Source organism: Prunus avium, chromosome 4, assembly GCF_965620075.1.
Source record: "Prunus avium chromosome 4, drPruAviu1.hap1.1, whole genome shotgun sequence".
Lineage (NCBI taxonomy): Eukaryota > Viridiplantae > Streptophyta > Magnoliopsida > Rosales > Rosaceae > Prunus > Prunus avium.
In genome coordinates this window covers 37744262-37759818 of record NC_142287.1, presented here as the reverse complement: position 1 = coordinate 37759818, position 15557 = coordinate 37744262, and the positions used below count along the sequence as shown (strand labels likewise).

The following is a 15557-nucleotide window of genomic DNA, read 5'->3' as shown; positions in this document are numbered from 1 at the left end:
TTCGGCCACATATGCATGTTCAGCACATTTGGGCCAAACTTTACTGCTGAGAGTCGAAACTTTCTGGTTCTCTATTATTATTCTATACTATTTAAATATTCGAATATATCTAGAAGTATAGCCGAGCGGCTATACTTGTTAAACATATTTAGTACATTTATATTTAAGATTACATACGCAGCCCACTGGTTTCAGGAGTGTCTGTCATTATGTATTTACTATTTAGAGATTGAAAGGTTTCCAGCTCTAGGGCTAATTCATTTTCGAATGCCTCAGAATTTTATGGCGGTGTCAAACAAAACAACTATCTCAACCGGCCTAATTTATCTGTGATGGCATTTTCTGTATTGGGAAAAATAAAAAAATTGAAGCATGAAATGCCTGCAATCATGTTTAACCGAATTAACAGGAGAAGCAAAAGATTTTTTTTTTTTTTTGTGTGCACATTCTTTGGTTGGTGAAAAGAATATATACATTCTTGATCGAGACCGTATAACATTCCCTATCAACATGTTGTCTAAAGGGTCATCCAGCAAAGTGTAAACTTTTCAATAAGACATGTAAGGTGGTTGCTGAATACAGATATATCCTACTAACTGGCAAAAGTTACTACACATATGAACCGCACTGAACTTGAGATTCCAGGACAACTCTCGCAGCTTCTATGGCTACTTGTCCATCAACATAGTGCTGCCGGCAGACAGGCATGTAGACTTCAGCCCCGCCAATCAGCTCAGTCTGCATCTCCTCCGTCTTTCTTAATGTAAAGAAAGCCCGTTTCCCACAAAGTTCACATCGAGATGTTAACTTGGTTACAGAATCAGCAAGAGGAATTATATCTAGCACAGATCCAAAGCTCCTCCTGCAATCAATTTTTGAATTGACCATCAAATCAAAAGATATTTCCGAGGAACAGGCAAGAACTGCTCATTGCAAAGTCAAAGAATGAGCTTGAGAACCTCAACTCGTGGAGAATTGAAATAATACCTTAAATAGTCACCATCTAGTCCAGCGACTATTACTTTTTTACCATCATGATCAGCGGCTTCAGAACAGAAATCATACAGGTCGTCAAAGAATTGGGCTTCATCTATACCAATTACATCTAGCTGTCACCGCAAAGTAATTATGAGTAACATAAATTGTACATGGAAAAAATATGCAATTTGTCACCTGGATAACAGTGAAACTATAATAATTTCAAATAAGAATTGCTATCTAATCAAATACCGGCACTACAATACCTGATCATATGCATCAGGGCTCAACTTTTGTTTGAATGCTGATAGATGTGTTAACGCCCAACAGGGCATCTTGACCCCATCATGCGTCACAATTGAATCCAATCCATATCTTGTATCCTTGCTTGATTTAATTATAGCAACATTTCTGCCAAAGAGTTATACAAAGGAATTAATGAAATGATAAGCATGAATCCAGTAAGATATGTAATAATTTTCAAACAAGAGCTCAAAAAGATTAGCCCTCTGCTTACAAACAAACCAGAAACCTTTACATCTCGAAAAAAATATTAACAGTAACTTGGAAGTACATGGATACAAGGATCAATGTACATTATTTAAGCATCATTCAGAGGTAGCACTAAAAACTTAGAAAGGGTGAATATCTTTACCTCTTTTGCTTACATCTTGTGATTAATGACTTATGGGGAAGTTGACCATGAAAAAACTTGGCCCATGGACTCTCCTCTTGGATGTGCACTGCATACCAACAATCATGAAAGTCCTCCAAGATTGCAAAGATCAATCCTAGAGATAGTTATTAATGTCCAGTACTACGGGTATTACCACTGTATATAAACATGAACTCTCAACTTCTAGTCATCAAGCTGAAGCTTTGGAAAAGTATTTACTAAGAACTTGGCTGATACATTCTATGAAGTATCATCTACATTTGTGCAGTTTTCTTCTTCTCACTAAGAACCTAAAGGAAAAAACACTCGCAAGCTTCATGTATTACTGGCATGCATAGGGCTCATGAACTGAATATAAACAATTTTCTCTCTTACACGCTTTTCAACTTCCTAAAGACTGCAATTTCTATCACACTTATGACACTGATTAGGTAACTTTCTGTGAGTATATCACTGCATGTTTAATTCGTTTTTCAGACAAGACCAAAGTAGACATCTCAAGCATGAAGCTCTTATGTATCGAGTTCTTTACAAGACAGGCAAAAGAGAGACATTCCTAGGAAATAAGCACTTTTCCATTACATAAATTAGCTTCCACTTAAATGAGGAACATAGCCTGAATCCTTTAGAGAGCAATCAACCAATTTAACCATCTCATAAATCTCCTTGGATTGTTTGTGATATGTATCACCCTTAAGAAAGAAGTGGACCTCTTTTTGAACCTCTACTTTGCTATAAGCAGGCTCCTTTCTCATCCCTGAATCTGTCATCATAGACCTAAGCTTAGCAACATTGTCCCACAGCCCAAAAGTGGCATAAGCATTAGACAAGACTACATACTTTCCAGCATTTTCTGGTTCCAATTTGAAGTATTTCTTTGCTGCAAGCTTTAACAAGTCTCTGTCTCCATGAATTCTACAAGCCCAAAGAAAAGCACCCCACATCACTGAGTGCTCCTTACAAGGTGAGTTCGAAACAAACTCATACGCCTCTTCTAACTGCCCAGCACGTCCTAAAAGGTCAACCAAGGCTGCATAATGCTGTGCTCTTGGGTGAATTCCATAATCTCTTGTCATTGAAGAAAAATATTCCCAAGCCTCATCAACTAAACCTCCATGACTACAAGCAGAAAGAACTGAGATAAAAGTAACATAATTTGGTCTGAAACCTTCACTCTTCATCCTATGAAAAAAATCTAAGACCTCTACAACTTTTCCATGCTGACCATAACCGGATATCAAAGCAGTCCAGGTAATGGCATTCCTATTTTGACATGTATCAAATACCCTTTGCCCATCACATAAATCACTACATTTGAAGTACATATCCATGAGGGCACTATTGACTACAACATTTTCTCCAATTTGGCACTTTATCATGACACCATGGGCTTGCTTCCCATGCTCCAGTGTTGCTAAAGAGGCACACGCCCTGAACACTGATGCAAAGGTATATTGGTCTGGGATCAAACCACCATGTCTCATCTTGTAATAAAGACTCAATCCCACATCTTCAAGTCCCTTTTGCACATACCCTGCAATTATTGCATTCCATGAAACCAAGCTTTTCTCAAGCAACTTATCAAGCAAACTGTGGGCAGTTCCTAAATTTCCTGATTTTGCATACAAGATCAACAACTTGGTCTTCAAATATTCATTGAGAACAAACCCCACAACGATCATTTGTGCATGAATTATTTTCCCCTTCTTATACTCTTTCCTAAATATACATTCTTGCAATAGAAGAGCATAGGTGTCTGGGTCTACCTCTAACCCTGTATGGCACAATAGCCCAACGGCTTCTGCCAATCTTCCTGAATAGCAGAGTCCTTTCAGTGTTTTATCCACTGGGATGTGCTTTTGGGGCTTGACCTGAAAGCTGGAATTTCTTACTGGTGATTTATGTACTCAATCAATGGATCCAATAAATTGGTAAAAGTCAACTATTGAACAATGATGACACAGAAACTGAAAGTTCACCCGAATCACATGTCAATGGAAAAGAATTTCCATAAACTTGGCATACATGCTCCAAATTAGCTGCTTAAGTCTCAGTTTCAGAAAAGGCAACAATTAACATTACTAGTCCTACATAAATCAATCAATCAATCTACACGTGGACATTCAGACCCTAAGTAACATAAGCACCATCACTCATCAGTCGGTGTAAATAACAAGTTCCACACTAGTATGTAATATGTAACTATAACTGTACATATAAGATGCACATACGCATGCAAACCTTTTAAAATTCAACAAAGAAAGTAAGCCCAATTCCATATTAAACCCAATGATTCGGCTTTGCATTAAAGAAACAACTCGCATGCAGTATAAAACTGAAGAACTTCAAATTTCATGTACTACAAATATCCCAACATTCAAAATCTTAATAGCCACTTCAATATTCAATTAGTGATTCATCTTCAGCACAAAACAGTAACATCCATGATCCACCAAAAAATGGAGAGACACATAAAATTCCAGACTTCAAAAAAAAAAAAAAAAAAAAATCAGTGGAGAGTCAAACCTGCCATCGCCTCTCTCGGATTGAACTTTACGAAGAAGCGTCGTGGTCTTGCCGGCGAACATTGGGCCGACGATCACGTGAATCTCACCGGACCGTTGGCGAGAAGGCATCTCCATTTGCATACATCGGTTCTGAACTGAAGAAATGCAGGTTTTGGGCACAAAAAGAATGGGTTTTGGGAGGAGAAGATTGGGGTTCTGGAAAAGGGTTGGTGGGTTGAATGAAAAGGACTTAGAGGCTAAAGATGAGAGGGCCAAAGGTGTGGTCTTGGAGATGTGAGGAACAAAGTGGGTTGAGAACGTCGTGGCGGAGATGAGGGCCTTCATTCTTGAAATAGCTAACATCTACTTTGGTCGAGAGTGAAGGCCGGGGAGAGAGACAAGGGTTTAAAGGGTTTTGCTTATTTTGATTTTATTTTGAGAAAAACAAACAATTTTGCCACATTTTATTGTCAAGGCTGTGGACGGTGGACCCGAGCTGGCAAATTTGTCAAATTTTATTGGTTGTTAATTCAAATCGCAGGGCATTTAGACAAGCTTTCTTCGCGGGGTTACATCATCGGTGGGTTTTTTCCTCCAACAAAGAACAACAAAAAATTACCGTGTGAAGAAGATATATCATTTTCACTCTGTTAGATTAGGACTAGGACATTCGTTTGCAGACATGAAATGCTAAAACTGCTTGGTTTCTGATCCAACAATTCCACTTCACTGGCTGCACATAGTTTACAAGTTCTCTTCATTGGGTTACTTTCAATGTCTCAACAGGCCACATATAACGCCATTTCACGCTATTGCCTCTTCCAGCTTTCAAATCACCTTCAAAAAGCTTAGCTCAGGAAGACAGCACCAAAAATGCAGTTACTAATACAACATAACCATTTATTTCAGATGGTGAAACAAGTGTATTGGTTGATGTATAGGATCAATCAATAAAAATATTGATCCACCAAAAAAAATCAATGAGAATTTTAGCCTTCAACTTTATTTCATCTCAAGATTATCGGCCGCTTACTGTGTCTTTTACAGAAAGCATTAACATGAAACCACAAAATGTGCCCAACCATGACACAATTCCATAATCATTTCATGATGGCCGCTTACTGTGTCTTTTACATAAAGCATTAACATGAAACCACAACCTGTGCCAAACCATGACACAATTCCATAATCATTTAATGAAGCTATTTCAAACACAGCAAGAAATCCAATAAACAGAACACTATTATTGCCGTTTGGTGCTCAGAATCAAAAAGGTCTTATCCTAAAGTTGCACCAGCTGCAATCTGGATGAACACTGTTTACTTACAGAAAGTGTAAAGTATTGCAAAGAGATGGCTTTTGGTCTATTCTCGCAAATGTTTCCTGTCCAAGCATCACCAACCCTCCTTCAGCATCCGTTCCCTCTCTAGGATGTACATTCCTTCTTTATACTTTTGGCTTGGCTCATAAGCCTTGTCCTAGGATTATGAAAATCAAAAGCAGTTAGTTTAAACCAGAACTTGCACGCTATAATCTTCATAAGTGGCTAAGAGATTTCCAAACAAAAAATTGGACCACGTGATCAGAGAGTACCGGAAAATTAACTGAAATCTAAAGTGAAGTTTGAAATAGATGGGGCTAGTCTAATTAAGCACATCATAAAAATAGACCATCCCCCTTGAGTCCACCACTAGTCTAAAATCTAGACCACACCCCATTAATGAAAATAGTAATCACAAAACACAAGGAGAAGCAGCCACCACTAAATTGATCAAAAAAGCTGTTATTGAAAGGTTTTTTTAAAATGATTACTTCATAGCAGGATCCTACAAGTTTAACAGCCGCTGATCAGTATAAAATCCATGCTTAAGCATTGAAGCGGAGCATGAACAAGGTCCATGTGTAGCATCATCACGACAGCCAAAGATGCCAATTTAGCAAGACCCACTTGATGTGAGAGTGCTGAAGAGAATAGCATTTTCATATTACATTAGATTTAAGTAGACAAGCTTGTGAATCCTTCCGTTAAGTTGTCTTAGAAAATGGATCGCGGATCATGCATAAACATGGAACCTAAATTAAAAATCACAACAGGCTTTAGAACTTACATATTTCCAGCCCAGAATTTGCTGGCAAGAGCTACAATATACGTCGTTCACAGTATGCAATCCGCTAATGAGTTGCCTCTCTTCAATAGGCCCAAGAGATATATTTACCCTGAAAAAAGAATGCTCAACGATCAGAACAAGTAACAAACCCAGATCATATCATAGCATAAACACATCGGTAAGACTTAACATCAAGTCAACATTTTTACGCACAAGATTTTACTTGGCCATTATTTTGAAATAATGAAATAACATTTATGCTTCCATAAAAATTAGCAATGTTATCAATGTAAACCAATTCGAACCAAAGCGAGAACCACGAAGTGGTACAGGAAATGAGGGTTGAATTGGATGTCTTACACATTCCTGAAGAGATAGGCTCTGCCATAACGGCCCTGAAACTCCTTGGAAACGACGTCGTCGCGGGACGCAGAGTCCACTTTGCAATACCTGCACTTGAAGATCCTTGGCCCACTCAGCGTCTCTATAAACAGCCGCCCCATGATTTTCAATTGTTTTTTTATGGGCCGAGCCCTAATTCCCAAATTGATTTCGCCGTCAAAAAGACACAAACCTGATCCTTCAATTCGCGCTCTCTCCGAGTAAAGAGTAAAATGGTGTTGTGGGAGTTCGGAGGTAGTGGGATAGGAGGCAATAAAATATTGCCACGTCATAATTTGGGGGCATTTTTGTCATCCTAATTATTTCATCTATCTAATTAATCACGAGGCAAATTTTCTCATTTTCTGTTTGGGAAAATGGGTTGGGATGGGACTGATTTTTCCGAGTCCTCCAAAGATCATTGAGTTTTGTTAGCAGCTCTTATTTTCATTTGTTGATCAATTGTGGCTCTCATAAGTTAAAGGGAATTGTCCAGAGAAATATATGCATCATCATCATCTTCCCCAATGCAATACATGAAATTGACCAGAGTATGCAAGGCATATGAGAGTCAATCACATAAACTTAGCCCCTCTGCACACCAGTCTACTGACTGGAAAGTTCTTCCAAGAAATCACAAGAAGAGAAAAAGGCCGAGGAACAAGTTCATATATTGCATTAAAAATAAGGAACCAATAAATGAAAAACAAGAAAATGATTGAGAAGTGCAGTGCATAAATTACTGAATTTTGAACATTGTATAAGCTTTCTAATCCACCTTTCGGGTAATTTACATCTTCTACCTCAATTTTCTTTTCTTCAACCAGATTGAGTGAAAACATGTTTCTTGAATGAACATTTAAACAAATTCAAGAAATTTGATCACAGGGAGAAGAAGGAAGGCAAGGAACTTGAATTGAAAAATAAAAGAGGCTAGTTGGGACCCGCCAAAAAGATCCGTCCAGACCCTCATGTGTTGTGTATCCCTAAGATGAACAGCACCCACCTTTTTTAGGCTCTGCAGCTGCTGCTTCTTGGTTCCCATCTCCCTGTAAAACTACCGTCTTCCCATTCCCCACCCAGCTAGGGTCCTGTTTCTTGAGCTCCTGAGATATCATAACTTTGCGGCTTAGTATGTTGTAGATCTCTTTCACAACCATCTGAAAGGCGGCGACAACATTGGATGAATCGAGAGCAGATGTTTCCATGAAAAACAAACCCTGTGCTTCTGCCAATGCTTTGCCTTCAGAAGTAGGTACCTCCCTGGCATCCTTGAGATCGGACTTGTTACCAACAAGTATTGTAACTACATTCATGTCGGAGTGAGCTGTTCAACAGTATATCCACCTGATCAATCCTCAGTCCATCACATTAATTAAGGATAAATGCTAGGAATCTTTTGAAGCCACAGGGGTACAGGAATAACAAATTGACAGGGATATTGTATTCACAACTAATAGCCATTACCTCATTCAAAATAGTCCACTAAAGAGAATTTGGCGAAGAATGTAAAATAAGACATTCCCAGCAGATATACACGGTGAGGATGAGACACTCATCATCCAATTTTTTTAAGGATACTCACACCTTCTCTATGCAAAGCCCTAAGGCATAAGGCATCACCACCATTTCCTCAATGTATCTAAGATTTTAAAGGCTAATAGTTCATACAAGTCATCTGTTGGCATGTGGGATTCCTAATTAAGGTTACCTAGAAGGCAAACTAAATATTGCATTATGTTGATAAGAACTTGCTGTGGAGTACCAGAAGAAATATGTATTGGGAGAAAGCTATTAAGTAAAAAACAAGGGACACTGTCAAATGACTTACTGTGGAGTTCATTAAGCCATCTGCCAATGCTATCAAACGTCTGGCGTCTACTGATATCATACACCAAAAGAGCTCCAACAGCACCTCTATAATATGCGGATGTAACAGCCCTGAACCGCTCTTGACCAGCTGTATCCCAGATCTGTGCTTTGATTTCTTTACCATTGATATCCATCTTTTGGGTTTGGAACTCTACTCCTATAGTTGACTTTGAATTAGGGTAGAACTCATCTCTAGCAAATCTTGCAAGCAAATTAGATTTTCCGACCGCTGAATCACCAATTAAAACAATCTTGAACAGATAATCCTCAGTCTTTTCCTCCTCCGAATAAAAAGCCATTGCCCAAAGTGTACAGATTTGTTAAGCTAATGGACCATATTAATAGTGAGTAGCCTGGATGGATCTTTAAGCGACTAATAACCTACAAAATATCTACTTTACCCTGTTCAAACTGCAGAAATGATTCTCTGTACAAAAATAAAACAGTTGCCAGAGGAAATGTGTAAGGCAGGGAAGGTATATAAAGCGAAAAAGCTTTCCAGCAATAACCGAATCTGAGGCAACCTACCTTACAAAGCTAAGGTAGGATTAAAGATAGTACCCTCCCTGCCTCCTCTTAGATTCCTTCTACAGATGTAAATCTATCTGGATAGCTTTCTCCATTTCAAATTACAATCTAGCTCTACATAAAAAAGTGCCAAACCCTGCAGCATCACAAAAGCATCAGGTATTACAGACTTCTAATCATGAATTGGATGTGAAATGTTAAAGGCAAATTATTCCCCTGCCAAGATTGTTACAACTATTATTTTCTCTAGGGGACTGGGAACCAAAGCATAAGGTGTAAAAGCAAAATAATTTAAACATGAAAGGAGAAAGAGAGAGAGAGAGAGAGAGAGAGAGAGATCGGTATGCAACTGCCTTTGTGCTTGCAGTCTACACACGTATGCATGCTCCAAAACATTTTACCCTTGCATGGGCTATATGTAATACCTCAATGCCTTCTTTGACCGTAATTTTGGCCTTCTCTGACTCCAGTTTTCCCTCCCACTCAGTGCTTTAAGGCTGAAACCTAGAAATCAGAGGCAATGATGATTAGCTAATTCAGTTACTCCTGTAAGAGATTGCACCATGAGACATGATGATGAAACAACATGAAATTTGAGATTTCGTAAAGTCTCAAATGTGAAACATTATCGTGTCAAAGGTCACATGGCTGCATTATTCAGAATATCAACTTTATATTGCAAACCTCACCATTAATCACTAAAAGAACCTAACTCGTGAAGTAAACTACTTTATGCTAGTCTTCGAAGTCAAGAAAATAAAAGGGGATGCTAATTAAAATCAGATTGATCAACTACTTCCTGAGAAAGAGCTAAACTGAATCATCCTTATTCACATTTCCATTTTAAAAAGCCCCACATGTCTCAAATTGCTAAGCAATAACAATAAATTGCTAATCACCAAAAACAATGCTAAGCTCTGAGAAGTTGGTGGACTGTTCCAAAGGGGGGGATAAGCTTACATAGTTTTCCTTTTTAGGGGTAAAAATAAGAGTACACAATTTTAAAAAGCAACATGGTCACTGTAACTCAGACCCTTTAATTCTCAAATATAGCTGAAAAGTCAGAGAGGAAAAAAAATTATGGCTTTTACCAAATGAATGCCATACTGGGGCAGGCTAACAAACCAACCCAGTAACATTCACTCGTCGTCATATTCACCAAGCAATCCCGATCCTATTGAAAATAATAACTTGTAGACGTAAAAAAAATGTATCTTGGTATTAATATGCACGAAACAGAGAAATTAGGAATTTTAAATCCACAAATTACCAGATTGCGGGGTCAATAATGGATCAATAGCTTGGACGTGTCCAAACCTGCCACAACCCGATCCATTCAAACATTTTTCATTATCTACCCAACAAGCACAACAAACCAAACGATAACGATGACAATGATATCGAACATTTCAAAAATAAACAAATCGAAATTTGGAGATCGAAAAGAGCCGTAACTCGTAAGGAATACAAATCTCAAATTTACAAGGTTTCAAAAGAGAGAGAGAGAGAGAGAGAGAGGGAGAAAGAGACCGTGGGTGTTGTGATGAAGGGTAATCAACGGTGGAGATCGGTGGCGAACGGCGGTGATAGGGGGGGGGACAGCCAGCGGAGAGAGGTGAGAGGATAAAAGTGCACAGAGAGCGTCAGAAGCACACATCGGACAAATGATGGGGATGAGGACGATATCAAAGGTAATTTCGGAATATGTTCAAAGATGTGAGGGGTTTTTCGTCTAGCTACGAAATTCACTTCCAACGTGAAAACAGTAACGGTAAAACAGTTGTAAAGAAACTATCAATGCACGGGCCAAGATAAAGGGGATTTGCGGATGACCTAGGGTTGAATGGGAAAGTACAGAATGAGGCCCAATCCAACCCAAAAAGTAAGAGGTAGGCCTAATCGATAAATTATAGAATAATACGGTAGTATTAATTGTCATATTGTGATAGATAATAATTATAATAGGACATGTGAAAAACCAGGAATTCGAATTGAATGGTCATCTGTGTAAATGTTCAATTAAGATTTACATACAAGAAAAATAAATTGTTCATAGTATGTTTGGTAGATTTCATAATAATGTCTTGTGTAATGGTTTGTAAATTTTTGTTACCTTGGCTTTTAGCCATGGAGGAATTGCGTGATTCAATGTATTATCTAATTTGCAGAATTTAAGTGCATGTAAGAAAACAGAAAGTGAATGAGGCTGACATTTCTTGATAACCTAATTTGACTACATCTTGGTAAGATTGAAGTCATTACTCCTAATCTTTGTTCTGATCCCTAACATTTCTTGATACGTAAAATCCCGCTTAATTATGCGTAGCACTAAACAAATCACTGAAATAAGTGATTATTCTCTCCGATGTAATGTCATCCATTGCAATTCAATCTTAGGTTCGAATCCTATCTAATCTTAGAAACATGGTTTCTATTTGTGTTCTAAATTCAACAATAGAAACATGCACTAATATGTTAGATACTATGATAGGAAGGTCTACTTCGCGAGCACACATTACCATATAGGGTGAAATATTTTAATTTGTTTTATCCTTGTTGCCAATGCTAATGTTATTTTCATTTCCATTTTGAAATTAAATCGAAATCAGGGATGCTGTATATTTAATAGTCTTTTGGGTAATTAGCAACCATAGAAAGATAAGACATCTGTTTCTTCAACCTAAGATCATCATCAGTTACAAAAGCCTCTCGCCGGGTGCATAGAGGTAAGATTTATCATTAGTTTCGTGTTCAAGCATCAGCCTAGCCTATCTTGTTTTTTTTGGTGAAGCAGTGGAATGTTGCATGAGTTTTGTTTGAGTGGGTTTTTGGCAAATATAATCTTTGTTTATTGGGTTTCCAAAGACCAAAGATTTTTCAGAAGTACCAGTCTGCACTATAATTCCGTCTGCAAAAGAACAGAAGACACCTGTAATGTAACCAGGAGAAAAAAAGAAGAAAAAAACGACAAATCTGATTTTGTCATTGGTTGTTTTGACTGGTCTCTTCCTTTATCCATTAGAATCCTTTTCTGCGACTAATTTCACTAACTCAATCACCACTAGTGCTCTCTCCTCTTTAAATGTAGTCTGTGTTCTACTTCTATAGAAACTCTCAACAATTTAATTAATAAAAAGGAAACAGTTACGCTTTTATATTTCAAAATCAATCATAATAAATATATATATCACCTCATCCCTTACAAAAATATTTTACATAATTAGATAAAAGTTGATCATCATCATCAAAATTCAAAGTACAGAGAAAACCCAACTCTAATCTAAAACTAGTCGGCAGAAGAACAGAAGGGACGAGCTTCCATCCATAAGGCATAGCAAGGTAATGGTTTTTGTTTTTCAGCATGGCTCTTGTTAGTCTGTTTTTTTTTTCTCTCTGGGGTAAGGGTCCAATGGTAGAAGAAGGGAAGTAAACAACCAAAGAATGGCGAACCATGGCTTCTTTCATATATGCATGTGTTTTGGAACCAATCTTTCTTGCAGAAGGAAAGGAAGGTGTTTTAAACGAAGAAGATTATCAAATTCATAATTTCCCTACGTTTTGATATGGGGTTACTACTTTATTCTTTTTTTATCACAACAATGGATTTGATTTGATTTGTTATTAATTTTTTAATTTTTAGATTGAATTCATTTGAATTGTTTGCCCATGAAGAACATATATTTTTCTTTATTTTCTTTTATTTATGGTATTGGGTGCAAGAAATGAATGTGAATTGGCTGCCTCAAAATTCAAAAGATTGATAGCAGTTGATTTTTTAATTTCAGGGTTAGAGTGAGTTTACTTCGAAGAATTAGTGCATGATATGGAGGGAGGACACCCGCCTGCAAGTAAGACAGAGTTCACAGAGTGTTGGAGGACAACATGGAAGACGCCTTACATTATGCGTCTTGCTCTCTCTGCTGGCATTGGAGGCCTCCTTTTCGGATACGATACAGGTGCTTACTTACTTAAATCTCTTCTTAAATCACAATTGTCCAAACCAACAATTAATTTAGTTCATATTCAAAGGACAAAATTCTATGCAGGATCCATGCAACTATTTTCTAATTCTATCTGTGTTGTTGGAGTACTGTAGGTGTGATTTCTGGGGCTTTACTATACATTCGTGAGGACTTTCGCGACGTTGACAAGAAAACATGGCTGCAGGTGAGTTATAACATTTCCACTGTTTTGTTCATGTTAATCAGTGTAATTGATTAAGCTCATATTTTATGTATGTCTTAGCTAACTTTGTGGTATTGTTCATTGACATTAATTTGTAGGAAACCATAGTGAGTATGGCTATTGCAGGGGCCATCTTTGGTGCTGCAATTGGTGGATGGATGAACGACGCCTTTGGCCGGAAGAAGTCAATTCTAGCTGCAGACTTTGTGTTCTTCATTGGTGCAATAGTTATGGCTGTCGCTCCAGCTCCGTGGGTGATCATAATTGGGAGAATTCTGGTTGGCTTGGGAGTTGGAATGGCTTCCATGACCTCACCGCTCTACATATCAGAAGCCTCTCCTGCTAGAATCAGAGGAGCTCTAGTCAGTACAAATGGTTTTCTAATTACAGGAGGACAATTCTTGTCCTACCTCATCAATCTCGCCTTCACCAGGGTACCTATTACATTTGAAGCTTGAGTTCAATTGCATATGTGACAAAGACAACAATTTTGAACAATAAAAAATCAATTATATCAATTTCAACTTAATTAATTGTTGTGAAATTAATTTGCTTCAGGCTCCTGGAACCTGGCGCTGGATGCTTGGTGTAGCAGGAGTTCCTGCTTTGGTTCAATTTGTACTGATGTTGTCACTCCCAGAGTCTCCCCGATGGCTCTACAGACAGGTGACCATTAATCAAACTCTCATCTTAACTATATTCTGTGCATGATCATTGTCATAGTTATTCAAGCATATTGAAATATCTTAAATATGTTTTAAGGTTGGCATAAGGCAACAAACTTGCTAAACTTAGATCTTTCTTCGTGATTGAGATTGGTCTGATTGTAGCATTAGTTTTTTACTTTTCATACATAATCACTTGATTTTATGTATACTACCATACTCAGTTTTGTTTTCTTTCTGTTAAACAGAATAAGGCAGATGAGGCGAGGGCCATCTTAGAGAAAATTTATCCTGCCGAAAAGGTTGAGGCCGAAATGAAAGCCTTGCATGAATCTGTCCAAGCTGAAAAGGCTGAGGAAGGAGATGCTGGGGATGGCATGATAACAAAAGTAAAGGGTGCTGTGAGCAACCCTGTGGTTCGAAGAGGACTGTATGCAGGCATTACTGTTCAAGTGGCTCAGCAATTTGTGGGTATTAATACAGTTATGTATTACAGCCCAACAATCGTTCAGTTTGCTGGATTTGCATCGAACCAGACGGCTTTAGCACTCTCTCTTATCACTTCTGGCCTCAACGTGGTTGGCACCGTTATCAGCATGTGCTTTGTGGATAGATATGGGAGGAGAAGGCTGATGATTGTTTCTATGATTGGGATTATCACTTGCCTGGTGGTGTTATCTGGAGTGTTTTTCCAGGCAGCATCTCATGCTCCACATATTAGTAACTTGGAATCCACTCACTTTGGTAAAAACTCTACATGTTCAGCTTATGGGTCTGCTCCTAATCCTGGATCATGGAACTGCATGACATGTTTGAAAGCAGACTGTGGTTTCTGTGCTAACAAAGTCAATGTAAGTTCACCTCATTTACTTTGGCCTTCTTCTCAAGTTGCCTTGTCAGATACTTATGATCCAATAAATTCTGATTGCTTTTCCCTTGTTGCAATTGTCAGTATGGCCCGGGAGCTTGCTTGGCTCTTAACGATGATATCAGGAGTTCGTGTCGCGGAGAACATCGTGTATGGTACAGCAAAGGTTGTCCAAGCAAAGTTGGGTTCTTTGCAGTGATTCTATTGGGATTGTACATTATTATGTATGCGCCAGGAATGGGAACTGTACCCTGGATTGTCAACTCAGAAATATACCCACTGAGATACAGAGGCACATGTGGAGGAATGGCTGCAGTTGCAAATTGGAGTGCCAATCTCATTGTGAGTGAGACCTTCTTGACCCTGACTCATGCTCTGGGTTCGGCTGGCACCTTCCTCCTCTTTGCTGGCATTTCTGTCATTGGACTTATAGCCATTTACTTGCTGGTTCCTGAAACCAAAGGGATGCAATTTGAGGAGGTTGAGAAGTTGCTTCAGAAAGGCTTTAGACCCAAACCATTTGCTTCAAAGGAAAAGCAAAGCAAGAATGTTGAATCTTCTTGAGTCAAGCAATACAAGTCTCTTCAGTCCTCTGATATACGTTCTCTTCAATGTACTCTAAAACAATCTTTTTTCAATCTCTAAAATCAAATTTTTGGACCAAAGCAGCAACAGCCAATGCTGGTGTCAAATAATGCATATGGTCAAAATATGAAGGACTTTTCGTCTAGTTCAAAACTCCACTTCCATATTTGCAATGGGGAAAGAGCACAGTAAAAGCAGAAGTCA

General features: G+C 38.3%; 4 protein-coding genes across 8 annotated transcripts; 1 reads left to right on the top strand and 3 right to left on the bottom strand.

Moving 5' to 3' along the window:
- Nucleotides 1-446: 446 nt before the first annotated feature.
- Nucleotides 447-5083, bottom strand: LOC110771632 (Tetratricopeptide repeat (TPR)-like superfamily protein). Of its 3 annotated transcripts, XM_088252492.1 has the most exons (5): nucleotides 4181-4322; nucleotides 1634-1721; nucleotides 1245-1389; nucleotides 988-1109; nucleotides 447-862 (listed from the first exon to the last, which is right to left on the bottom strand). In XM_088252492.1, exons 1-5 carry the CDS (start codon nucleotides 4185-4187, stop codon nucleotides 610-612), a joined length of 615 nt encoding a protein of 204 aa, XP_088108618.1. In that variant the 5' UTR covers nucleotides 4188-4322; the 3' UTR covers nucleotides 447-609. The 3 variants fall into 3 exon arrangements, with proteins under 3 accessions (XP_088108618.1, XP_021831653.1, XP_088108617.1); XM_021975961.2 differs by lacking the exon at nucleotides 1634-1721 and having other exon boundaries at nucleotides 4181-5083; XM_088252491.1 differs by lacking the exons at nucleotides 447-862; nucleotides 988-1109; nucleotides 1245-1389; nucleotides 1634-1721 and adding an exon at nucleotides 1728-3532 and having other exon boundaries at nucleotides 4181-5083.
- A 226-nt stretch (nucleotides 5084-5309) lies between these two features.
- LOC110771635 (putative yippee-like protein Os10g0369500) lies at nucleotides 5310-6898 on the bottom strand. The gene is made up of 3 exons (XM_021975965.2): nucleotides 6630-6898; nucleotides 6270-6378; nucleotides 5310-5639 (listed from the first exon to the last, which is right to left on the bottom strand). The coding sequence occupies exons 1-3, from the start codon at nucleotides 6770-6772 to the stop codon at nucleotides 5556-5558; spliced, it is 336 nt and encodes a 111-aa protein (XP_021831657.1). The 5' UTR covers nucleotides 6773-6898; the 3' UTR covers nucleotides 5310-5555.
- Nucleotides 6899-7365: 467 nt separating this feature from the next.
- Nucleotides 7366-10739, bottom strand: RABA5A (RAB GTPase homolog A5A). 3 transcript variants are annotated; one of them, XM_021975962.2, is made up of 6 exons: nucleotides 10581-10739; nucleotides 10321-10367; nucleotides 9476-9554; nucleotides 9051-9186; nucleotides 8482-8949; nucleotides 7366-7977 (listed from the first exon to the last, which is right to left on the bottom strand). In XM_021975962.2, the coding sequence occupies exons 5-6, from the start codon at nucleotides 8819-8821 to the stop codon at nucleotides 7637-7639; spliced, it is 681 nt and encodes a 226-aa protein (XP_021831654.1). In that variant the 5' UTR covers nucleotides 8822-8949; nucleotides 9051-9186; nucleotides 9476-9554; nucleotides 10321-10367; nucleotides 10581-10739; the 3' UTR covers nucleotides 7366-7636. The 3 variants fall into 3 exon arrangements, with proteins under 3 accessions (XP_021831654.1, XP_021831655.1, XP_021831656.1); XM_021975963.2 differs by having other exon boundaries at nucleotides 10321-10404; nucleotides 10581-10734; XM_021975964.2 differs by lacking the exon at nucleotides 10321-10367 and having other exon boundaries at nucleotides 10581-10733.
- Nucleotides 10740-11915: 1176 nt separating this feature from the next.
- Nucleotides 11916-15469, top strand: LOC110771630 (inositol transporter 4-like). The gene is made up of 7 exons (XM_021975958.2): nucleotides 11916-12389; nucleotides 12836-13006; nucleotides 13147-13217; nucleotides 13334-13669; nucleotides 13794-13901; nucleotides 14149-14751; nucleotides 14853-15469. The coding sequence occupies exons 2-7, from the start codon at nucleotides 12874-12876 to the stop codon at nucleotides 15330-15332; spliced, it is 1731 nt and encodes a 576-aa protein (XP_021831650.1). The 5' UTR covers nucleotides 11916-12389; nucleotides 12836-12873; the 3' UTR covers nucleotides 15333-15469.
- The last annotated feature ends 88 nt before the right edge of the window (nucleotides 15470-15557 follow it).